This window comes from Penicillium macrosclerotiorum (genome assembly GCF_028827735.1).
Source record: "Penicillium macrosclerotiorum strain IBT 26536 chromosome Unknown utg000008l_segment0_segment0, whole genome shotgun sequence".
Lineage (NCBI taxonomy): Eukaryota > Fungi > Ascomycota > Eurotiomycetes > Eurotiales > Aspergillaceae > Penicillium > Penicillium macrosclerotiorum.
In genome coordinates, this window is record NW_026643087.1 from 245,449 (window position 1) to 269,778 (window position 24,330).

General features: G+C 50.8%; 5 protein-coding genes across 5 annotated transcripts; 2 read left to right on the forward strand and 3 right to left on the reverse strand.

The window, feature by feature from the left end:
- Window positions 1-5,619: 5,619 nt before the first annotated feature.
- On the reverse strand, window positions 5,620-9,140 carry ireA (bifunctional endoribonuclease/protein kinase IRE1; the record flags this gene model as incomplete). The annotated part of the gene is made up of 2 exons (XM_057080002.1): window positions 5,620-6,076; window positions 6,145-9,140. The coding sequence occupies 2 exons, from the start codon at window positions 9,138-9,140 to the stop codon at window positions 5,620-5,622; spliced, it is 3,453 nt and encodes a 1,150-aa protein (XP_056930330.1).
- Window positions 9,141-10,335: 1,195 nt separating this feature from the next.
- N7462_008288 (glycoside hydrolase family 76 protein) lies at window positions 10,336-11,953 on the reverse strand (the record flags this gene model as incomplete). Its single annotated transcript, XM_057080003.1, has 4 exons — window positions 10,336-10,929; window positions 11,056-11,364; window positions 11,400-11,795; window positions 11,819-11,953. 4 exons carry the CDS (start codon window positions 11,951-11,953, stop codon window positions 10,336-10,338), a joined length of 1,434 nt encoding a protein of 477 aa, XP_056930331.1.
- Window positions 11,954-17,226: 5,273 nt separating this feature from the next.
- On the forward strand, window positions 17,227-18,474 carry N7462_008289 (GIY-YIG nuclease family protein; the record flags this gene model as incomplete). The annotated part of the gene is made up of 1 exon (XM_057080004.1): window positions 17,227-18,474. The coding sequence occupies one exon, from the start codon at window positions 17,227-17,229 to the stop codon at window positions 18,472-18,474; it is 1,248 nt and encodes a 415-aa protein (XP_056930332.1).
- An 880-nt stretch (window positions 18,475-19,354) lies between these two features.
- On the reverse strand, window positions 19,355-21,171 carry N7462_008290 (chaperonin-containing T-complex subunit CCT2; the record flags this gene model as incomplete). Its single annotated transcript, XM_057080005.1, has 4 exons — window positions 19,355-19,414; window positions 19,474-20,848; window positions 20,949-21,106; window positions 21,169-21,171. The coding sequence occupies 4 exons, from the start codon at window positions 21,169-21,171 to the stop codon at window positions 19,355-19,357; spliced, it is 1,596 nt and encodes a 531-aa protein (XP_056930333.1).
- Window positions 21,172-21,398: 227 nt separating this feature from the next.
- N7462_008291 (WD40 repeat domain-containing peptidylprolyl isomerase) lies at window positions 21,399-23,443 on the forward strand (the record flags this gene model as incomplete). The annotated part of the gene is made up of 3 exons (XM_057080006.1): window positions 21,399-21,474; window positions 21,545-21,922; window positions 22,008-23,443. The coding sequence occupies 3 exons, from the start codon at window positions 21,399-21,401 to the stop codon at window positions 23,441-23,443; spliced, it is 1,890 nt and encodes a 629-aa protein (XP_056930334.1).
- Window positions 23,444-24,330: the final 887 nt, after the last annotated feature.

Consider the following 24,330-nt stretch of genomic DNA (forward strand, 5'->3'; position numbering starts at 1 on the left):
GAAGATTATACACGGCGGAAGCGAATAACCAGTTGCCGATATTGCTTCGATTGCTGTGACCCACTCCCGATTTCCTGGTTGTAGAAGTGGTTTCCGACCGTAGAAATCGCTACGTGTAACGATTCTCGCAGTAGATATAAGACCCATTACAAAACCGGTCTCATCAAACTTGTAAATATCTTCATTTTGAATACCGTTTTCATCGATTGTTTTTTGAATTAATCGAAACCATTCATGTAGGCTTGTAGGATCTTCGTTTTGCGCACGTTGATAGTCGTAGCGTCTAGAGAAGCGTGTGCAAAGCTCTGGTCGACGTTTAATATAGCGTTCTACCTAGTTAACACCTATATTAGGAGGTAGGAGAGGAGGGAAGATATCACCACGCGCTACTAGTAGAAGATTTGCTATATCTTTAATATGCGAAGGCCTAGGGAAGCACCACGCGTATCAAGCGATAGGATCCACTGGGAAAGCGAATCCTCTTCTTCTTGTGTCAGTTTAAGACGTGGTGATCGTGTATCCTGGCGATAAAGCTTGCCAGCAAGCCTATCGCGTAGTGTTGACCGAGGCACGCTATATAGCGCTGCGGCTTGCGCAGTTGAGCTTACTGAGCCATTTTCAATAGCTTTGATAGCGAGTAGTATCCTACCATGCCACCAAAACGTTCCGAAAAGAACTCAAAATCGCCAGATAGGGAGGGTAGGATCCTATTAGCAATTGCTGCTATTCAAAAGGATTCAACGCTCTCTATAAGCAAGGCAGCAGCTATTTATAATATCCCACATACAACATTACACGATCGGATCAATGGCAAAACATATCGACAGGAAACGCGTGCTAATAGCTATAAACTTACACAAGAAGAAGATGATTCGCTTTGCAAGTGGATCCTGGATACTATCGCTAGATACGCGTGGCGCTTCCCCTAGGCCTTCAGCAATGGTTAGTATGGCGAATCTTCTACTAGCAACACGCGGTGATACTACACCTTCTACTATAGGTGTTAATTGGGTAACACGCTATATTAAACGGCGACCAGAGCTTTGCACACGCTTCTCTAGACGCTACGACTATCAACGTGCGCAAAACGAAGATCCTACTAGTCTACGCGCGTGGTTTAGACTAGTAGAGCGTACGATTAATGAAAACGGGATCCTTCCTAACGATATCTATAACTTTGATGAAACAGGCTTTGCAATGGGCTTGATATCTACTACTAGAATCGTTACACGGAAGGATTTATACTGTCGGAAGCCTCTACTACAACCTGGAAATCGGGAGTGGGTAACAGCAATTGAATCTATATCGGCAACCGGCTACTCGCTTCCGCCGTGTATAGTATTCAAAGGGAAGGTTTATATTGCTAGCTGGTTTGATAACCTACCGAAAGACTGGCGAATCGAAGTATCACCGAACGGTTGGACTACCGATAATATAGGCCTACGCTGGCTAGAGAAGCTATCTATACTAGCTACTACTAGTCGTACGCAAGGCAAATATCGCTTGTTAATATTCGACAGTCATGGTAGCTATCTAACACCACAATTCGACCAAATCTGTCAGCAAAATAACGTTATACTACTCTGTATGCCCCCGTATTCGTCACATCTTCTACAGCCGCTAGATATAGAATGTTTTGCTATCCTAAAACGCGCATACGGTCGCTTAATTGAGGCCCAAGCTCGCCTAGGATATAACCATATCGAAAAGCTCGACTTCCTAGAATCCTATACACTAGCACGCTAGGAAGCCTTCCTACCTAGCACGATTCAATCAAGCTTTGCCAGCGCAGGCCTAGTTCCGCTAGATGCCGACCGAGTCCTATCAAAGCTTAATATATCGCTTCGAACACCTACACCTACTACTAGTAGGCCTAGTAGTAGGAGTAGCGCTTTCGTGCCTACTACACCTCATACGATTAAGTAGCTTAGCAAGCAAGCTTCCTCTATCAAAGCTCTATTACGCAAGCGCTCGCGGTCGCCAGGAAGCCCTACAGAAAGAGCGCTAGATCAATTAATCAAGGGGTGCCAATTAGCGATGCATAACGGAGCGCTTCTAGCACAGGAAGCTAGAGATTTACGCCAATTCAACGAGAAGAAGCGTCAAAAACGTACACGGTCTAATCGCCAGATATCTAGGCAGCAAGATCCTACGGTCGGCGAATCTATATCTCTAGTTTCAACGTTGCCAGCAAGCGTTGAAGCTATTCAAAACGATGATGCAAAGCTTCCTCAGCAGCCTACCGAGGGCGCTGAGCCTACTACTAGGCGTGTGTTTCGGTGTTCTGGATGCAATACAATAGGGCATAAGATTAATCAATGTAATGCTAGATAGTTGAATCAAATATATGGCGTTTTGGTGGAAAAATAGTGTTTTCAAAAAGTAGTGGGTGGTAGGGTGTCCGACTCGCTAGTGGATTACGTTATCCCCATGTGCGTCAGGATATTACAGGGATACTACGTGTTTTGTATGGTATCCCGGGTATACTCGGAACCCAGCGCCGTAACACGCAAGACAGCGAGGTAGGGGATATTCAGCATTCCTCCGCCTACACACTTGGATAGTTCAGTCACCCAATACATCACTATATTGAGCATCTCGTTCCATTGGATCCTAGCTTTCCTAGCCGATACCGTATCCTACTATATTGACACTTTTATCTAGCATTTTGGTCCATGGACTCGATAGCTCACAGTTATAGAAAGTCGGCATTGCAAACAGCATTCGATATTAGGACTGGCAGGCGCAGTGTGGTACTAAAAATAGCCCGAGGGACCAACCCAACTGCAACCAACATCTCCGCCGTTGACCCGTTCCATCCTCATTACCACGATGGCTCTCACCTTACCGAAGGAAATGGTGCTTTAGTTCGATCGACCGAATATCCGCGATACATTGGAGCGGTCGAGTCGCGATATCGTCACTCGAAAGAGCAAGGATTTTACGAGGAGGAAGGCTAGTGAAGTATACCCTCTAGCACTCGTACTGGCCTCCCATTCGCCGACCCAACAGGATCCGCTGGGCGGCCTCCTCGCGCAGGTTCCAAATACCACCCCAGGTCTCCTGAATTTCGGGTGACATGATGAGCTATGATACTACGATCTTAATGAGAGATCCAGGTCGAGTCCCAGCATTTCTAGAGCCTCCAGTCGGCGAAACGAGCGTGGGCGATGATGCTGCGTTCGTCTCTCCTCAGCATGCATCTATCATAGCACCACCAGTACAGCAGGAATTGCCGTAGAAACTTGAATGGATGTGGACTACGGAAATCTGGCTCAAGATGTCTACTGCTCGGGTCCAAGGCGGCCTAGTTCTTTGACAAGAATACTGTAGCTCTCGCAGCTGGAAAACATAAAACGTCCCATTGCTCTCCACTAGCCGCGAGGCCAACACAACTTCCATGGCTGGGTGGAACGGGAGAGTGAAGCCCCGCATTTGTTTCGGGATAAACCCTAGTGTTTGAAGATGAATCGAAGAAGTTCGGCGTTTGTTTAGTCCATGAATGAATGCGAATGAAAGTGCGAGGACGACCGGCGGGCCGCCGGATATATGCACGACGAACTATTTTTACTCGATATCATCCCCAAGCGCCCACCCCCCAATCTCAGAGGTGCCTCATATGGATGACTCAACTCTTCAATAGAGGTCGAAAATTGCAATTTGCTCCAGTTGTTGGCTCTAAATGATTCGGATCGTATTTAAAGCAGATGCGCGCCCTGCTCGCCCGGGATCTGCCGTCCTGTCTGAGGACTTCTCCCAAGGCACTTTCGTGCAGCATCAGGGCTTTGACGCTGATACAACCCACAAGGCGTGTTGTGTCTCTCTCCATACGACATTATCCTTCTCTTTGCTATATACGCCTTCTTGGCTCTCTAATGGTTTCCAGCTAGAGTAGTGGTGCTCCCTGATCTATACATCATCTCCGGGATCTGTGCCCCCGATAGTTGAAAATGGGTGCAAAATTGGAGCTGTTTAGGGCGATCTTTTTTCGAGCAGATCAGTTTGTTTGTGCTCTCGTGCGTGCCCTTCCCAAGACAAACTCGGGATCATGAGATAGGCGACTGACGGATCACTGCAGGCCGCTTATTGGCTGATAATTTGGTGGTATTTCTGGATCAATTTCGCGTTTGATGCCAGCAAACAGGCTTCTTTCATCTACACATTCTTGTTATCTGCATTATCCGTGGTGCTGGCGACAGTCAAGTTCTTACACCGTAAAGATGAGTACAGAGACAGGTCTACCAAATTCATGCTGTGCCTAAGTACAACTGCCAATCGCTCTTCCTAACTGACTCGGAGCGTCCGACTAACATCCTGTCTAGGTGACGTTACAATTTCACTCTTCTGGGCCGTTGCCTGGGTGCTGTTGCTTAATGCAAAGAACAAGTTGGAGTGTGGTCCCACAATCCCACACACCAAGTATTGCATCCGACAAGCCGTACAGGGCCTGAGCCTGGCTTGCACCATTTCATGGTTCACCGCAGGTGTTTGGGTATGTGAGAACTTATCGATGGGGAGGGGGAAGAGACAACCGCTAATATCCGCATTTTTCTTCTAGAGCGTCGTCTTCTGGATTCTCGGCCTGATGTTCGACGCCTGCTGCGGATGCACCAAGCGGACAAAGCGAGGTAAGAATCACAACCGCCGAATGGGACCTTCCCCTATGTCATGTCTAGCCACTGAGCCCAAAGTTCCACTGAGATCTGACATTAAGTCAACAGAGGCACTCATGCGATATCAATACCCGAAGTACAATTATTACGGATAGCGCTCATCAAAAATCTAGTCCAGTCGGAAATGGGCTTCGAGGCCGGTCGATGCAAGTCTCAACTCTTAATGCCGACGAACTCCGACTCCCCATAGAACTTGGGGAGAGATATTGCTGTTAATACTGATAATGATGGCGCCATAGTAAATAAACAGATAATGTCCAGCTGTGCAATTCCAGCTTTCCATCTAAGACGTACACCTTATTGTAGTCGCACACAAAAGATCGCCAAAAGGAAGGAGATCAACGACTTTCAAAGCCTTTGAGAGCTGCGAGCTATCCCGTCATTTATCGCGGATGCCAGTCAAGCGATCAACTGTGCCTCTGATCATTCCAGAGCTCCATTGATCTGGATTTCATGGAGTTTCAAATCTGACACGAAGTTCCTTCTTTTGGTATATTCTTAGTCCATGAAATATCCTTAATCCATCCTAAAAGTCGAAAGCAAGATGTGATCGCCCCCAACTATTTTTATTGCTCCAAGGTGTAGTCTTCTCTTCAATAGTAACAGATCTGGTGCTCTTTGGTTCAACGACCCCCTCGGCCGAGGTACGGAGCGTCGGAGTAAAATGAACATCCCTTGCTCGTTACGCGCCTTGCTTTCTACGGGGACAGGCGGGCGTGGCAATGCGAGGAGCTAGGAGTAGTTCAATGGTTTACTGCTATACGGAGTGGGTATGCGACAAACTGATGATGAGAGATCCATATCTGAATGATCTAGGGCCGTAAGGATGTTTGACTCCATTCACACGTTCTACGTTGGCCAAAATGATCTAGTGAAGTATATACCAGGAAGTCCAATTTAGATAGTATTCAACTCCAGACTATATGGCACTACAAAAACCCCTCGTCTATTCGGGCGGTGTAAAATACCGCTGGAAGCGGTCAATATTGGTCAAGCCCAACTCCAAAACAACCCAGTGACAACTCATCAACAGACTAGGGAAGCGCACTGTCCAGAAGTTCAAATAACCTTCTGGCAAGCCGCCGATATGAGCCTTCAAGTACTCCGGCATATCATTGTAGTGATTACGCTTATTGCGCAGGGCACGCAGCAGATCCAACATGCGATCGCCGGTGTACTTGCGCTGCTTGCCCAGACTGTCCTTGAAATCGCGCGGAAGGAGACGCAGGAAATCCATTTCCGGTCCCATCACCTGCCGCGCGACGGACTCCAGGCAGAGCAGCGCGTCCGAAGGAGGATCCCTCGGTTCAAATTCAAAATGATCAGAAACATCACACAGGAAGCTGAGACGATCAGATGGGGGCCAGAAGAAGGGGTGCATGAGGACGGCGCTGGCGTCGGGCCTAGAAAGGAATCAGTCAGAGAAAATAAAATCGAGGACATTAATCCAATGAAATATGAGATAACGTACCGGTGACGGGGGTCTAGAGAAAGCATGGAGCGGATGAGGTCGTCAGCCTCAAAGGCATAGTCGCCCAGGCGATTTAATTCTTCCAGGTCGAAACAGCCCTTAACGATATTGGCCTCGCGCATGAACTTGCCATTCTTATCAAATGGGTGGCTGCCACGGGTGAGGACGTAGTAAAAGACACAGCCCAGTGAGAAAATATCAATGGCCCGTGTGGCACGGCGATTTGTTTGGGGATCGACCACCGCAGGCTCGGACGACTCGGTGTATTGCGACGATAGGCTCATCGGTCCAGTGGTATCATCATCTACCAGCAATTCGGGCGCACGCCAGCCAGAAGTACCGGCCGCATGGGCAGTGGTTGCTCGGAAGGAACTCTGGTTATCTTCGAGCTTCTTGCACAGACCGAAGTCCGAGATAAGAAGACGAAGAGCTCCGCGCGAGGTGGTTCGTCCCCGCGGCATAGCGACCAGAATGTTTTGAGGTTTCAAATCACGGTGGACGATTTTCAAAGAGTGCAAATACCGCACACCTTGGGTGATCTGGCGCAGAACGTCAGGCATGTCCAGACCAGCGCCGTTTTGCACCAATTCAGGATATTGCGACGGACGCTCAACGACATCCTGCAACGAGGCCGGGCACAACTCAAGTCCAATGTAGAGGAAACCAGCAGCTTGTTCACGGCAAAAATACCGAATCACGTTGTGGTGGTCATCGCTCTCCTGTAACAGCCCCACTTCGTGCGAGGCAATATCGTAGAACTCCATGAGCATTCGCTTGACGGCAACATTGCGCCCATCGAACATGCCACGGTAGACCACAGTACCATGACTACCATGCCCAAGAACAACATCGGTATAGACTTCGAGACGCCCAATACGGATGACCCCGTCCATTTCCATGATCTCATTTGAGACGGTGCGTTTCAGTTGGATATCGGGTTCCAAACCAGGTTGAGGCGACAGATGATTGACTTGATTCACGACTCGGTCGGCGTGGTCTGAGGCATCGCCCTCCGCATCTGGCTTTTTGCCTCGACGGTGCGCCTTCCCCGCACGTTTACCACGCTGGCGACGCTTTTTCTTAACGGACTTATCGGGATCAGCCCCTTCCTCCGTCTCAGCATCGTCGGGTCCGCGCGATGGCTCCCGAATCTGGACCCGAGGCGTCGAACTCGGGGGTAAACTATTGTCTCGGGATGGCCGTGGGGTTGACTCTGTATCAGGCGAGTTACGATCTAGTTCAACATCAACAGTGACATCAGGCACTTGACGATTCTGAGTGGCCGCGCCTCCGATTTCCGGATGTGTGCCGACAATTGGGGTGCCTGGAGTAGAGAGCGGACCTCTGTCATTCGAATTGATGATGTTTTTAATGTCGAGCTTTTGCTTAGCAAGATCACGGATATGATGTGAGTTGAAGTAGATGAAGGCACCAATGAACAGCAAGATCAAGGTGACAACAATATCCAAGGCATTGTCCCAACTCTTCCGGATGATGGCGCTGTGTCGCAAGGCGGGAGGGAGCGCCAATTCCGAAGGGCTGCGTAGCACCTCTCGCGGGGTATCGTTGGATAATTCCGTTGCGGAACTGCCGAGTCGAGGAATCGAAGGGGTACTTCGCGGGCCGTTTAGAGAATGGACCCCTGCCAGAGCATCTCTTTGTTGGTGAGGGGTCAAGCTCATCAAGGAGTGACCCCGTCGGAAGAAATCTTTGTCATAGCACTGTGCCATGGGGGCGCGACCCGTGACCAAAGGGTATGTTTCTTCTGAAAGGGCATACCAGCCACCAGCATTGGTAGAATCGATAAAAACCCGCATATCACGATCATCCAATGTACCATAGTCGGGATCGGGGGGTTGAAGGGGCTGCGAAAGCAAAACGAGCGGTGTCGACGTGTTCGGAGTATCTTTATTAGCCGGACGAACAATATCAAAGACTCGAGCGACAGGTGATTGAAAGCGTTGTGTGTATCTGGGACGATCCATACGGGAATGATCAAAACCCAGGACAACGCCATCGTGCATGCTGTAGATATGACTTTGGTCCATCGTGCGCATGTACTGGCTCTGAAGGTCCATGTCCCGGTTATTCGGCGCCCACTCGGAGTACTTCAAGGTGCAAATAGGATCCCCGGTCTCAGTGTTCTGAATGGCCACAGCATATTCCACGCGGCCCAAAACTAGAGTACCAGACGTGGTCTCGCATTCCTCCGAATCTGAGTCCAAGCCATCTACCTTTCGACATTCTTGTCCGGCTGTGAAGGGCCCGCGTGAGCTGAATACTCGCAGAATGCTTCCCGTGCGAGCATCGATGGTATACAATGTGGTTTCTTTCCGAGCTGTATACGTTACAGCAGGATCTAACCCTGAATAGGGGGTTTCGTCGACAAGTTGCTTCACCGTCAACCCTAGCTTCTGGAGTCCGGCGTCGGGCCCGGGGCTGTAAATGTACAAGCTGCCATCCTGGCTCGGTTCGACAATCCAGAGGAAGTCATCCTCGGGTTGGGTCTCGTCGAAGCTGGACCGATTGGCACGATGATAGATGCTCTCGACGAGGGGGCTGCTGGGCACCTCAAGGGCCCAACGAGCGGAGCCGGTCTTGCGGTCTCTCGCGTGGATGGTTCCGTCGACGGTCGCCAACAGCACAAAGTCCTCAACCTCCCAGTCCTGCAGGGACCGCGCGTGAAGCTGCGAAGCCAGGCCGGCAGCGGTACTGCTAGCCTGGACAGGAGGGGCTCGAACGGCGCGGCCGGAGCCCGCCAGAGCCAGAGTTGCTAGGGCGCTCGCATCATTGGATTTTACAATGGGGGGCACGGCAATGGTGGCCGCGTGGGATGAAGATGCGTCTGCTCCGGCCGCTGCTAGCGGCACGGAGACTCTCGGAGTGGAGGAGTCATGGAGTTCTGGGTGCTGCTGCGGAGCGACCAGGACGGGGAGAAGGAGAAGGGCGACGCTGGCGGGGAGGGTCGAACAGGCGCCCGGCAGCCGCCACCGCATTGTGGGCACTTCAGCACTGGAAGAGGATCGAGACTAGAAGGATTCGCAAGGGCGAGGTGTGCGATTCATGGGTCTCCGGGGGAGGAGGAGACGGAGAAGGAGGTCGAGTCGGTTCGAGAGTCGATGGAGGGCCGGGCGGACGGTGACTGTGGAGCGAGTCGAGAATCCGGATAGCGGAACATCCCCCACCCCAAAGCGGACGATGATTCGAACAGGTATCCCCCGAGTGACGATGGCAAGCGATCGTTGGAGAAAAAGAGGGTATGAAAGATGGTTGGCAGAGATTTAGAGTTGGAGAAGAAAGACAGTGTGAAAGGGGAGAAGGAAAAGGGCAACGTTGGACGAGGATTGTGTGTAATACACGTGTACAGTACGACCACCCCCCAGCCACTCCCTGCCGCCCGCCCGCGTACCAGGAGGTACCGGTACCTGGCCACGCCATCCAGGAGACGCAGCCCCTGGAAGGGTCGCAATCCCCTTGAACTCGGGCCAGGATCAGTCGCGACGATTCTCACATGTACAAGGCTGACTTGAGGAACCTCTCTTGAAGAGTCTCTCTTGAGAATCCTCTTTACCCTGGCCGACGGACGAGAGGGCCCTGGGTGTTGTGTTTCGAGTCATAGCCGTCTTCTAACCAACGAAAGCGACCGATGGAACCCCAAAGAAGACCATGTATCAATACAAAGTACTTGGTACGAATTCCTAATGAGAGGCCCGACGATCCCTGCAAAGGATTTGGCCCCAGTTGGTGATATCAAATGTAATGACATGCAGGTGCGAAGTGGGCGCTACCGACTACAACCCCAACAATGAATCACATCAAGCGCCCAGCAGGAGATTGGAGTATCATACAACCGAGAAAGTTCCAGTGCATTGGGTTAAAGTACGCAGGATAGTGTCAAAGTCCCCTAAAGGCAGTAGGTCCCAGACGCCAAAGCACCTCTCTCCGCGAAGACGCCGCTGCCGGAAAACGCTCCAGGCGAGCAAAGAAAAGGGGAAAGGAAAAATCGTCATAGATACAAAGAAGAGAAGACACCGGCGAGTGCGGGTATGGAAGGAGAGGATAAGAAAGAAACAAATAAAAAGTACACAGACAGCCGGGGCCAAGGGAATATATAAGAACAGAAGACACCCACGGGGTGAGATGAATGACACGGATAAAAAAAAATTGAAATGAAAAGGAAAACACGGAAAATTAGCCACCACGGATCATCCAAGTGACAGCAACTGCCCACCCAGTCACAAAAATGACGGTGAGAATGCCAGCGCCCGCCCGGTCGCCAGTCGTCACCGTATTCAGGGCAGGGACATCACTGTCAGAGCTGTTGGTACCGGCACTCGGGTTACTCTTGGAGGTGCCGCCGGTGTCCGAGGTCAGGGGTGCTTGGCCCTTGAAGGGCACCATGACGGCATTGAGAACGCCCAGCACCGCCATCTGCTGTTCCAGGCCCGTGGAACTATCTGTCGCCTGCTCGTACCACTTGATGCCACAGAGGTTGCCGTCACTGCCTGCCGTGCAGGTCTTGATGGCGGCCTGCGCCGAGGTCTTGAATTTCGGCATGAACTGGTCCGAGGTGCCGGGCACGATGGTGGTTAGGAAGGCCAGCCAGCTGGTGAAGTACGCCTTGAACGTGATCTGATTGCGATCACATTTGTCGACCGCTTCGCAGGTGATCTCGACCAGGACATTGCCCCCATCGTTGTTGTATCCCTTGGTGGGGTAAAACTGGGCCGAAGTGCCGTACAGGCCGTCGACGCCATCCTTCCACTTCTCAGCAGTTCCGTTGGTCTACACCATATATCAGGTTAGCGTCAGTGATTCCTTTTTAGAAGAGCGAGGACACCAGGATTCATTGAGTTGAAAGGGGGAAAAAAGAGAGCCAAGAAGGTAGAGGGGACGGGGAATCACACATACGTAGTTGTACATGTAGCCGGCTCCACTGATGTAAGTGCCATAGTTGTACGTCCATTGCCAGTCACCGTGATCGGTACACTGGGTCTCGCACGTGGTGGAATCGGCAATGTTCCAATTCTTTTGCTTCAAGAGGGGTGTGGTGGCACTCCAGTCCCAGATACGTTCCGCCCATTCGGCGTAGGTCGCATTGTGGGTGTAATACGCTAGCCGGGCGGCCAGCTGGAAGAGACCGCCGTTAGAGATGGCATTTTTGGTGGTGTATCCGCTCTGGTAGGGCCAGATCTGCCAGCGCATCCCCCGTGGCAGCTGCTGGTGTCCCAGCGGGGGACTTGGGTGTTAAAGACGCCCTGGGCCAGGGAGACCCAGGAGGGCTGGCCGTCGCGCTCGGGGAAGTTGAGCTCCGCGGCAGTGATGGCGGCGAGACCCCAGAACACCTGGTCGTCATTGCCGAGATACTGGGAGTAGTTAGAGGGGAAGAAGTTGTCGTCGCCTTTTTGCCAGTACATGCCGTCCTGGATGGCGTCATTGAATTGGGTGTCGCCGGTCAACCACCAATATTGGATGAGGATCATGAACATGGAGCCGCCTTCCCACCAGGTGCCGTCAAACTTGCCGGGGATATCCTTCGAGTCGCGATTGTTATAGTAATCCATCATGTCGGTGGCGATGGTTTTGGCCGCAGTTTTGAGGGAGTCTACTCCGATTCCATCAGTGAACCGGTCGATCAGGGCGCTTGGTGTCTAGGGAACGAGGCGCCGGGCACATTCCGCAGTGGTATAGTAGCCTCATCGCATGAGGACTCACCTTGACTTTCCACATTCAAATCGATGGCGGCGTGAGCGCCCAGGATGGCGAGCGAGCCACCCAACAGGGTGGCCAGCCACTGGGAAGGGATCATGGAGATGTTAAACGAGTGGAAGGGCGTGCGACATCGAAACGAGAGAGGGGGAGGAGGGGGAGGGTAAGAGAGAAAGAGAAAGAGGGGGGGGGAAGATCAAGCGGAGATCGACGTCTTGAAGAGCAGCCGGGAAGAATGGGGGGAGGAGACGGAGTGGGGAGATGGAGGAAGAGGAAACCAGGTCGGTGAAGGTGTACAGGACGGTACAGTATGAGAGTATGGGAGTATGAGAGTATGGGGGATGGGGGGGGGGGTTTACTAGGTGGGTTTACTGGATTACTGGGTCACTTTACGGCCTCGACTGGACGCTGGCGACCTGCACGGGGACAGGGTCTCAGGGTCTGCTGGTCTTGGAGGTCCCGCCATCACCGTGGCGTTGCCCGGAGATGGTACGGTAACGCGGTATGGTCATGACCTTACGAGATTTTTTCTTCGCTGGAGTCCCGGTCTAGATGCGAGGATCGTCGAACTCGAAACTCGAGCACCATCAAGTTGAACGGCATCCCCGGACATTCACCAGTGGGAAATCCCAGAAACATCCAGACGGACACGCGGAGAGCGTCGGCGCCGGGGACTTGAATCCAGAATGGCCTTGACTGGCTCGGGGGAAGGTTCAGGGAGTCAGGGAGGTCAGGGGCAAAACGCCAAGAGAGCCCGGGCCTCCGTACCGGTACCGATGGTATATACGGGTCGATACCGGTATGGTCGGGTCCCGCTAAAAATAACCCGATGACGGGCACACTCTTGGTCCCTGGCAGTTGGCGGAGCCAGCAGCCACCGGATGAGACAGCGTCCCTTGGCAAAACCCTCATCCCTCGCCGGAGAGTCCGCCTTACTCATCTGGAGTCACCAATTCAGCAGAGGAGCGAGGGGGGAGGGGAAGGAGGACGAGGACGAGGACGAGGATTTGACGATGCACTCGCGCAATACGACTGACTATAAGGTTATCGGGTTATCGGGCTATCGCGAGACGATCGTCGGGTTGACATCTCTGCAACACCAAACAGAGTATAGTTTCAGGCGAACCCACCCGCACCCACCGGACGTCGAACACCATTCGACAATGCTGATCCTACGAAGGAGAATCGAATATCGCTACTCCTCCTCCTACTACTGCTGCTGTGGTGAATGCTGTGAATAATAAAAATCGATGTATGATCGTACTACATGATTACATCATCCCGCGCAAGTGCCGCAAGTCTAGCGGGATGATTCAGGGGTGACCTGGCACGGCGGTTGATGTCTGCTGCTCCACCAGACCCGTTTCTCCAACTAGCCGATTGTGCCTCAGATCTCTCATCCTCCATCTGCATACCATGCCGACGGAGTTCATTATCCCGGACCTGCGATGGGTCTCGAATGGAGCAATTCAATCTGCAAGCATTGGAACCCGTAGCACATGAAATGGCGGTCACTCATCTAGGTGAAGATGGGCGGCCGAGAGCATATAAAGAGGAGCTCACTGCCCCCTGTTTTTTGGGGGGGAGATACAACCGTTATGTAAATATGCCGTCTGGGCTTTTCATTAATGCCAGTATTGCTTCTTCGACCATCAAGATTGGACCTCTGTATCGGCGTCGGAAAACAAAAGCCGATCTATCGCATTGTAGCATTCGTCCTTACCGATCACAATGGGATTCGCAGCTAAGCCCGAACAGGCGCATTGAAATACTGGATAACTCCTCGTTACCGGGGGATAATTACAGTGTGCGATGTTATGATCATGATGATCATTGATTATGCTGCTGCCTGAGCCAAGGGTCTTGGTCTTCCCGTTCGGGAGTCAGCGGGGCCCTAAGGGGTTCTTCCGAGCGCTGCGCCCTTGCACGGACTCGACTCCAGCCTTGAGGACGATTTCTGACCAAGCAGGGTCGCAGCCTGAGGCCAGTATATTACATAAGACAGAGGCTTGCGACTGACGTAATCAACAAGCGAGCAAGACACACCACGGAGGAGGATTACGCCATGAGAAGTTGTATTCTCTACGATCACCGACGCTAAGACTAACTGGAAGTCCGACTACAGTCTCTCGAGATCAGATGTTTTGCACTACTCAATCGGATGGTCGCTTATCGAAGTACTAAGCTCGCGTGAGATAAACCTATATCGCTTAGCTTCATTTCTTGGGGGATCCCTATAATCTAGCCGCCCGGAAGCCTTCCAACCAAGCACGATTCAATATATTTTCAGTAGCACTGTGCTCCTAGCCGAGGAGAGTCGGCAATGAAACATATGCATGAGAAGGAACGCCACAATCCTACACGATCAAACTCCCAGATATCGTACGGGCGGAATTTGACAGTCGGTGAAGCTAGAAATATATTTTGTAACGTTGCCAGCACGCTTTGAATCTATTCGACTAGTGTATATAAGTTGCGGTCGGGAACCTACTAAATGCACTGAGCCCAGGGGCAAGCGTTTTTCTCGGCGTTTTGGAATTTTTTAAAATATAGCGTTGAATCAAACACCGTCCTACTGTATTGGTGTTGAACATATATCCCCTGCTGGTGAGGAAACATGTATTGAAATTGAATGTGTAGATAGGGTTGCGGCTCGGTAATGAGATACATTTCCGGGCAGAAGGGCCAATACTCTGAGGTTCGATGAAACCTCTATAGAGACATAGGTTGTTGGCCAGGGAGACCTTTATCGTGCTAGGAAGAATCCGAGACTGGTGAGGTCGTTCAATCATGTGGACAACTCTAGGAATTCAAACATAAGTCGGCAGAAATATTGATGAATGAGGCACTACGTCTACTATGCGGCGAGGCTCAAGAGCGTAACCAACATACTTATAATTGAGATGCCACTTCGGGAGAGCTCACCGTTTGTTAACCGAGGAATATAACTTGATGCGCGGTCCCAGATCCTGTGAACTAGATCAATACTGCTGGAAGGGCCCTTATAGAAAGAAACACTACCCGCTATACCGCAATCAGCTCGAGAGCTTGGTTAAATAAGTACAGAGTGTAGGATTTTACAGTCACATGAAGAAGTTCCTAGCTTGATTTTTGAGCTGAGTTATAGAATAGAAAGACAATGACTTAGTAGATTGCGGTCTAATAATCGATCCATTGGTGAGATAAGCTGTCCTCCTATTACTCATAGATGAGTTTTAAATACAAGCCCTACCGGGAGTCAGAATGATATCTATACTTCTAGAAAATGATAGCTAACAAAAAAAAAAGAGTTGGATTCGAGATCATGCCGCCCCGATAATAGGGGTGACCTTAGATGCGTGATACATCGCTGTTTATGATGAAGTACACTTTGATTATCGTCTTGACCGATGTTCCTAAACACTCGTTTATTTGAAGTGAGCATCACTTGTCAAAAGTTTATTGTTATATATGCCTTATATGACACAGTCTCTCTCTGTATGATATTTCAAGCATTGAGTACGCGAGAGAAATTTAATTCGAGGAGGTCGCGAAGCTCCGGCCCGAAGCCAAGGCTACATGCAGCAAATGCCATGAACAACGCTTCGTTGAGTCTCTCTTGTCATTATAGTCCGAGGAACTTTTAGGCCTTCGATCTAGCTGTTGTCTGCATGCTTTACTCTGCATGTGCAGGGTAAAGATGTTGAATATGGCCATTCTCGAGGCCGCTGATGTTGAAGGTATTGGTTAAGCAAAATGTCTACTATCCATCCGGACAAGAGCCATTTAAATTTCAAGTGAAATTTAAATTTACTGAAAGGCTGCATTCCCACGATTAGATTTTGACTCTAATGCCTAGCATTTTACAGGAATATTTCTATTATAGTGCTATATGCTTAGGTGATTAAGCCTCTTATATGCATGAAAAGACTAACCGCCTCAGCTATGCATTTTCTAGTCTACGAACTGAGTATTCGGCATGTAACAATAGCTATTTCTTAGTGATTCAGACTCTCTTCCCGAGGACTAGTAACATGTATCATTTGCCCTCCGGGCTGCCAACCTGGTGTTAGACTGACACCGAAGTTGATAATTGAGGTCTTTGACAGCAGAACTGATTTTTTAGACAAAAAAGTTATATAAAGCTTCACAATTTGATGTCAGCAATAACTTCACCAATTCTGCTTTCAAAGTCACAAAGACAACAACATCCAATCGTTTTGACATATACCCAGAAGTCGGCCTCCAACTATACTCAAGATTTACAGATGAGAAGATGAGGGAGAAAAAATTGAAGAGACAGAAGTCATGAGGCGTCGTAAGTTCTTGAAATCATCCAATATTCGAAGAGAATTGGTCTCGCTTTGGACTCCCGCGTTTAGCTTAATGATCTTTAGGAGGGACGGGGAGGTGGGCCGAACATACGGAAAATTGGTCAAGAACCTACTGATAAGTGAAAGCTATGAATATTATCTCTGATCGCTCAAGGTGGTACTTATCCTAATAACACCGAAGTATGGAGGATCCACTTAAATTTGCGGATTGGTCTACTACTAAGGACACTCGAAAATGGCTTCTCGAATTACGCAAGCTGCCCGTAAAATGAATCAGGTGAGACCCACGTACCTGGAGGCCGCAATTTCCCAGGAAGACACCACGTTGCCAATAGACTGAAGTCCAAAGCCTTAGAGTCATGTATAATGTTGACCAGATTGATCCTAAGGTCCCGAACACCCTAGACACTCTTATTGCTGGCAGTAGCGAAGCATACAGCATCATGAAATGTTCAAACAGAAGTGGGATATTTTCAAGCAAGCTGAACATGAGCATAAAAGGATAGTGAAGGGTTCCAGCGTAGCTTGGCCCCCAAAATACGTGAAACGTACCTTTGCTATAGCGGCTGTGAACCCATGTCTAGGCGCGAAACCAATGCATGTATCTTCCACTATCATGCCCACTAAACCTCAAGCGCAATCCTAGCGAGATTTTGATCCGCAAACTAAAGATCTCGCAACCAACAACCCCCACCTGACCTAACCACCTGCGGATGTTACTATCTATCTATAGCATGGCTTGATAATCCCTGTCCTAAGTGTTCAAAGTGGTTCATGCGGACATGTTGGACCCAGCCCCTTCAAAGCACCGTGCAAGAGGGCAGTGTAACTTGATCAGGGGGTGCTGTCTGTTGGGCGCGTAGCCCTCGGAGAAATAGGCGCTGGGGGCCAGGGGCTTTAGTTTAAAGCCAAATCACTGCATCAAGAAGCCGAAGAGTTTTCTGAATTTCGATACTCTTAATGGCCTGTTCATCCTCTTGAGAGATTGCCCTTTCATCGCTTCAGTCACGCTCCGAATCAAAATAAGAGCTCCCTCCAGGCAAAACACCGTTTTGTGAACATGGTATCCCCTATCAAGGCTTTTTCCTCTCTGGCGAAGTTGGTGGATTGGGGCCACGGTGCTCCCATCTCTATTGAATGTGCATACCTGAAAAAGGATCAAACCCGATGTCAGCGCAAGATGGCCGAGAATAATCTTATTCTTGCTAAAGAACACTTTAGGAGCCACCTAGAAATGCTCACCGGCGCTTCTCGCGGATACACACGGGCATCTCCGCAGCTCCAAATCTTGCAGAATATCGCGAAGGTCTACATTTGTGGTCTTCACGATAAGCTTGAGTCTCAGGCGATAGACCAATGGCTAAAAGAACTCGGTACACGGCAGAATTCTGAAAGTTTCAAGTTGGAAGATGAGACATTTGAAACCAGTCATACACTCTCCGAAGAAAGCGCAGAACACACAGAGGAGATTGAAGAGCTGGAGCATGGAGATGAGGGGGCAAGATGGAAGCCCGATGAAGAAGAAGATCCCTTTGAAGGGGAAGGAGTTTCAATCCTTTCGAATCAATCAACATTGTCAATAAGGACTGTACACCCTGGGCCCATGATGGAAGAAGATGAAGTGGCTAGGAGAGTCACCTGGATTTTGAAGCAGCCAATCGATGGCCCATTGATGAAAGAATCTGGGTATATTTATGTGATATCGCTCCCAGAGCTTCCTGGAATATTCAAAATTGGAATTACCTTGCAACATCCCACACTAGGCCGGTTCGACACACACAAAAACTGTTATGGCGATTACAACAAAATCGCAACAGAGTTTACCCAGTATGCTCATCGTGTGGAGAGACTACTACTAGCAGAATTCTCCAACAATCACTATCAGCTTGATGTTTGTTGTAAGAAATGCAAGCACTCTCACAAAGAGCTGCTTGACATTGACAAGAAAACCCTACAGAGAAGCTTGAAGAAATGGATTCGTTTCATCGAATCCCCAGCATATGACCGGTCGGGCTTACTTCTGACTGAAGCTCAGGCGAGGATTCCTCGTCCTGCCTCAAAAAAATTCCTCGGCTCCCCTAGAAACCCAAATTCGACAAAGAGAGGAAAAAGCCAGGGATTCCAAATCACGCCTCCGCGTCCTTTGGACTTTGAGGCTCCTACATCGATAAAAAATGATGCGGATGTTGACGAGGCCGAGGATGAATTATGCTCGGCTATCGAGGATCTTCAAATCACACCATCCAAATCGGCCAACACCCGAAAGAGTAGGCTGGATTATACTGCGCGTTTGAATCTTGTCTACTGAGTTCACGAATCTGGTATTGTTTCTGCTACTTTTCATGAACTGTTGTTACTTTTACAATTTTTGTTTTGAGCAAGATTGCACCGTGCAATTGAGTATGCTGGCTATGTTTTGAGTTCAAATCTGACTAGTGAAGCCCGTTTCCAAACGAAGAGAAGCTCTACGACGATTTTTGCGTATAATCAAAAATGGGTTAGACCAAAATTGCTCATCGGTATTCAACTTTCATGGCATACATACGAGATACGAGACTGATAGAGGGATTCGCTCTATCTCTATTTACTCTTCTTCCTGCTCCTCTGTGGTTTTCTTCTCATTCAGACTTGCAGAATTTGAAAATATCACGACACTCGCGGTGTTTTCGAATATTCTTTGACCAAATTTGCAAGCTTAATTATCCGCATCTTGAAGTCGCTCACAGGGAACTGTAGCCGCCTTCCTGCTTAGCGATATAGCGGATTTCGGTAAATGAATCTACAAAGAATCAATAGAAAATCAATTAAAAACAATCCAAACAATCGAAACCACCTTTTACGAGGAATCCCACAAAGGTCTAGCTCTCTCTTGGACTCGAGATTCGCGTACCATTCATATGCAGAATGTTATGCCCCCAAGATCGTCAGGTTTGGGCTCAATTTGGATAAATCTAGCACACTGGAGTTATTGCACTCGAGGCAAGGTACTGTTTGGGCGAATTAAGTGTTAAGCAGCAATCAAGCAACCATCTCCCAAGCCGCTTGCTGAACTCTCATTAGGCGCCTACTGAGTCATTGTCATACCGGCGGGAGCATATGTCTATGGCACGTGGTGTATTTTTAGGGGGGAATTCCTCAGAGAAAAAAAAATAGATACAGGGATTTCATCGGCCATCGTATCAATCATATCACATCCGCTCACGGCGGCGCGGAGCCGCGCGGATAATGTTATCCACCCGGAGAAGAAGCTAGAAGAGACCTCGGTTAGTACACGGAGAGCACAGAATGAACAAAGGAAAACCCATACCTCTGCAGCCTCAGATGCCGAGGACACTACAGCCTTCTTCAGCTTATAGGCCTCCACAACCCCTAATTCACGCATATCCGCAATGCCGCCACCGGGAGTCAACAGATCTAGACCAGAGCTGGTCATACCGTTGTTGATGGCCTGGCGCAGCCGTGTGACCAGATCGCTCGAGTCGAGACCGGCGTTGTCAGCCAGGATGGTCGGCAGCTGCTTGAGGGCATGGGCGAACGAGTCCACCGCCAGCTGCTTCTTGCCGGTCGTGTTCTGAGCAGCTTGCTCAACTGCCTTGGCCATGACCATCTCAGCGCAGCCGCCACCCAAGGTCACGCGGGGATCCTTCACGGTCTGGGACAGTACGGCCAGAGCATCGTGGAGCGAGCGCTCGGCCTCATCAAGCAGTTGCTCGGTGGCACCACGCAGGACAATGGTGCAGGCTTGACCGGCAGCCACGCCGGAGAACTTGATCAGGGTATCCTCGCCGATAATCACCTCCTCGATCAAGTCGCAGGAGCCCAGCTTCACCTGGTCAGGGTGGTCGAAGGTCGAGGCGATCTCGCCGCCTGTGACCAGCGCCAAGCGTTCAATACCGTCGAAGTCAGCGTGCTCGATGGACATGATGCCGGCCTCGGTGAATAGTTGCTCGGGCCAGTTATAGATCAATTGACGATTCACAAAACAGTTGATGCCGTGGGACTTGATCCGCTCCACCTTGGCGCGCATTTTCTCCCGCTCGGCCTTCTCCAACTCAGCCAGCTTACCCGTAGACTCGACCTTGACGCGGGCACCGAAGATCTTGACCTTGTCCGTGTCCATGGCAGTATTGGCGACGAGGATCTTGGCGTTCTCCAATCGCTTGGGCTGGTTGACACCGATCTTTTTGTCCAAAATGAAGCCCTCGTCCAGATACGAGTCGCTGAGCTTGCCACCGGCCTTCTTGATGATCTGGATGTGGCTGAGATCTGTCGATCCCTTGAGGCGCAGGACTGCCTCGCATGCCAAGCCAGCGAAGTGTTCGCGGTCCTGGGCCAGCACCTTGGAGCTGAGGGTTGTGCGGGCAATGGAATGCAGGTCTTTGCGAAAGGCCTCGGCGTCCTGGCTGCGGTCGACGGCAGTGTTCTCGAGCGCGGCGAGGGCGGCCCGACTAGCTATCCGGTAACCATCAATGATGGTCTGGGGATGGATCTTGGAGCTCACCAGCTTCTCGGCCTCCCGCAGTAACTCAGCAGCAAGCACAGTAACGGATGTTGTGCCGTCGCCGACCTCATCGTCCTGCACCTTGGAAATGTTAACCAGCACCTTGGCAGCGGCGTTGTCGAGAGCAATGGATTTCAAGATCGTAGCACCGTCGTTCGTCACAAGGATCTCGCCGGTAGAGCTATAGGAGTAGCAAATGTCAGCACTCGTGCATGGAAACATGGCTCGCTCGTCCTCGTTTTCCCCCCACCCCTCTCCATATCAAGAACCCCGCAACGTACGCAGACTGTAGAATCTTATCCATGCCCTTAGGACCGAGTGTGCTCTTCACCAGATCGCCAACGGCGATAGCACCGACAAAGGCAGACAGACGGGCATTCTCGCCCTTCTCCTCCACGACATCGTCGGCAAAGATCTGTGTGGGATTGGCAAATGACGCCTAGCAGGCCGCCCCATTAGCATCCATTTCACAACGCGTGTAGAGCACTAGGCGAGACATACCATGATTGCCAGCAAGAAACGAACAGTCGATCGGCGTGATCAAATGTGTCGACTGCTGGTAAGTGCAACTTTGTCAACAGTGGGGTGTCGGAGGGAAAGGAGAAAAGTTGGGTGGTCCGAGCTTCTTACCGGAAAGTCCACCGCCCGCGCATGAACGAGCTCCAAGCTTCTCTCCCTCATTTTCCCCGAGTTGCAACAATTGCGAAGACTTCACTTGCGCCGTGGTCGCCATGGCTGGTTCTGAAGAGGCCCCAGTGCCTCCGGCTCACAAGCGCCCTCACTCCGATCTAGATGTTGACCAGAATGGTGAGTAGAAGGGCCCAATTCCACTCAGCCGAACATTGCCCGCAGTGTGACTGACCGCGACACCGGACAGACGATGATTCCTCTTCCGACGATGATTTCGGTCCCGCCCTGCCTTCCGAGGCTGCTCCAAAAAAGAAACGGCGCAAGCTGCCGTTTGAGAAGGTCTACGTCAATGCGCTACCGGCCTCCCCACGATATTCGAAATCGTTGATGCACAAGGACCAACTGTCCTTCGTCACCGTGACTCCATTCACCGACTTTGTGATTACTAGCTCTGTGGACGGAGTGGTTAAATTCTGGAAGAAAATGGCAGACGGTATTGAATTCGTCAAGGAGTTCCGAGCCCATCCAGGGGAGATCCGCAGTGTCAATGTCAGTGCCGATGGCCGGAGTTTTGCGACGGCTGGGGTCGATAAGAGCGTGAAGATCTTTGACGTGATAACCTTTGGTAGGTGACATTGTCATATCGGTGCCCCTTCTCCTTTTCCTCCTCGTGCAAGGAGATGGGCCCAGCTAACGAGCGCCCTAAATAGATCTACTGGCTATGTATTCTCTAGAATTTGTCCCTCGGTGCGTTTGCTGGGTGCACCGGCGAGGGGCTTCTCTACCTTTGCTTGCAGTGACGGACGAATCCAGCAGCACTATCCAGGTATTTGACGGACGAGGCGAGAACCCAGAGCCTTTGCACTCGGTGAAGTCCATTCATCGCAGCCCGGTGGTATCATTGGCATTCAACAACGCATTTGATTGTGCCATTTCAGCCGATGAGTCTGGAATGATTGAATATTGGCGTGCTGGAGACGGATCCTTTGAGAAGCCCGACAATGTCTTCCAGCTGAAGTCGTCTACCAACTTGTTTGCCTTCAAGAAGGCCAAGTCGACGCCGACCGCTATAACCATTTCACCCTCGGGCGAGCACTTTGCGACAGTCTCGTTCCCGGATCGACACGTGCGGGTGTTTGAATTTGCGACGGGCAAGCTCTACCGCACATACGACGAGTCAATCGCAACCATCACCGAGATGCAGCAAGCTGGGACGGCCCCTTACCCCCTAGACGAGGTGGAGTTCGGACGACGTCTGGGCGTGGAGCGAGAGCTGGAAGGAGAGGCTACGCGGAGCAAAGTTCGAGTCTCCTTTGATGAGTCGGGCCATTTCATTTTCTATGGCTCGCTGTACGGAATAAAGTGCATCAACACGTACACGAACCGGGTCGTTCGGATGTATGGTCGCGATGAACCCTTCAGGGCATTAGACCTGGCCCTCTACCAGGGCCAGCCGCAACGGAAGGGGGTAGTCACCGTGTCGATGGCCGCCAGCAGCAACCCGCTGCTGCAAGAGGCGGAGGAACGCGATCCCATCTTGATCAGCACTGGATTTGCCAAGGTGCGCTTTTACATGTTCACCAACGAGACCGACATCTCCAAAAGCAGCCGCGACGTGCAAAACGAGAAGCCCACCGAGACCACCGGTGGACCCGATCCCAGTACCACCAAGACCCATGAGACCGGCACCGCTGCGATCCTGCATACAACGCTGGGCGATATCCATCTTCGCCTGTTCCCGTCTGCGGCGCCGCGAACGGTGGAGAACTTCGTGACGCACGCGCGGCAAGGCTACTATAACAATACGATCTTCCACCGGGTGATTCGCAAGTTCATGATCCAGGGCGGCGACCCGCAAGGCGACGGCACCGGTGGTGAGTCGATCTGGGGTGGGGAGTTTGCGGATGAGTTCTCGAGCTTGAAGCACGACAAGCCGTATACGCTGTCGATGGCTAATGCGGGGCCTAACACGAACGGCAGCCAGTTCTTCATCACGACGGAGAAGACGCCGTGGCTGGACAACAAGCACACGGTGTTTGGGCGCGCAGTGCAGGGACTGGACGTGGTGCACAAGATCGAGAATGTCAAGACGCACAAGGAGAAGCCCGAGGTGGACGTAAAGGTTGTCAGCATCTCGATTTCCTGAGCAGCGCGATCGGGGCTCTCTCAAGTGGGAGTGACCGGTCAATGTGTACTATAATTTGATATATCCTTCCAAGATTCGATACGAGACAAATGAGCATTGCCAATTGCATGAAACTCGCGTGTTGTGAATGTTGGATGTCGCACGGTAACTCGCTCGCGGAGGATTGGCCGCATTTCCATGTCCATAGATCCAGGGAGCCGAGTAAGGACAACACGCACGTCGAGCCATCAGCTAAGCCAAGCCTGCGCCGCTGTTCGCCCTTCGCGACCGCTATTCCTGGTCTCGTTTTGCGTTTCTTGTGTTTCCCTATCCGTTTCCCGCCCGGTCAATTCCTCTTTGAACACTCCCGTATACTTTCCTGTATAATACCGGTAAGGTTCGGGCCAGTCGGCGACCATTCATACCCCCTTCTGCTCCGGCCTTGTCCTTTCAACTTGATTTTGCTCTTCCGATCGTCTTCGCTTGAGCCATCTTCTCAAATTTCGCCCGTCATGATTTATACAATATGGCACCTAAACTAGCTCCTTCCAAGCTACGATTTATTCAGGATTTGATTCAGGCCCATTTTACTAAAGACATCTCAAATGGCTGAACAGGCCAAATGCAGCGAGCGTTACGATCAAGAATATCTGCAGTAATTTGTGCCACTGAGGAAGCTTTCATGCGACCCCTGATCGAGTTGGTCAAGGACGAACCATCGATGGTAGAAGCAATATACGATCATTTTCTGGCACCCCCGCCCTATTTTTATGTGGAATAACCGCATTTATCCAGGATGATTTCCAAAATCAGTTACAATCTCCAGTATATGGATGGCGCTTGAGAAACAAGAAAGGGCTAAGAAGGTGGCTCAACAGCAAGCCAAGCAGCCAAATGGCGCCGAAGTT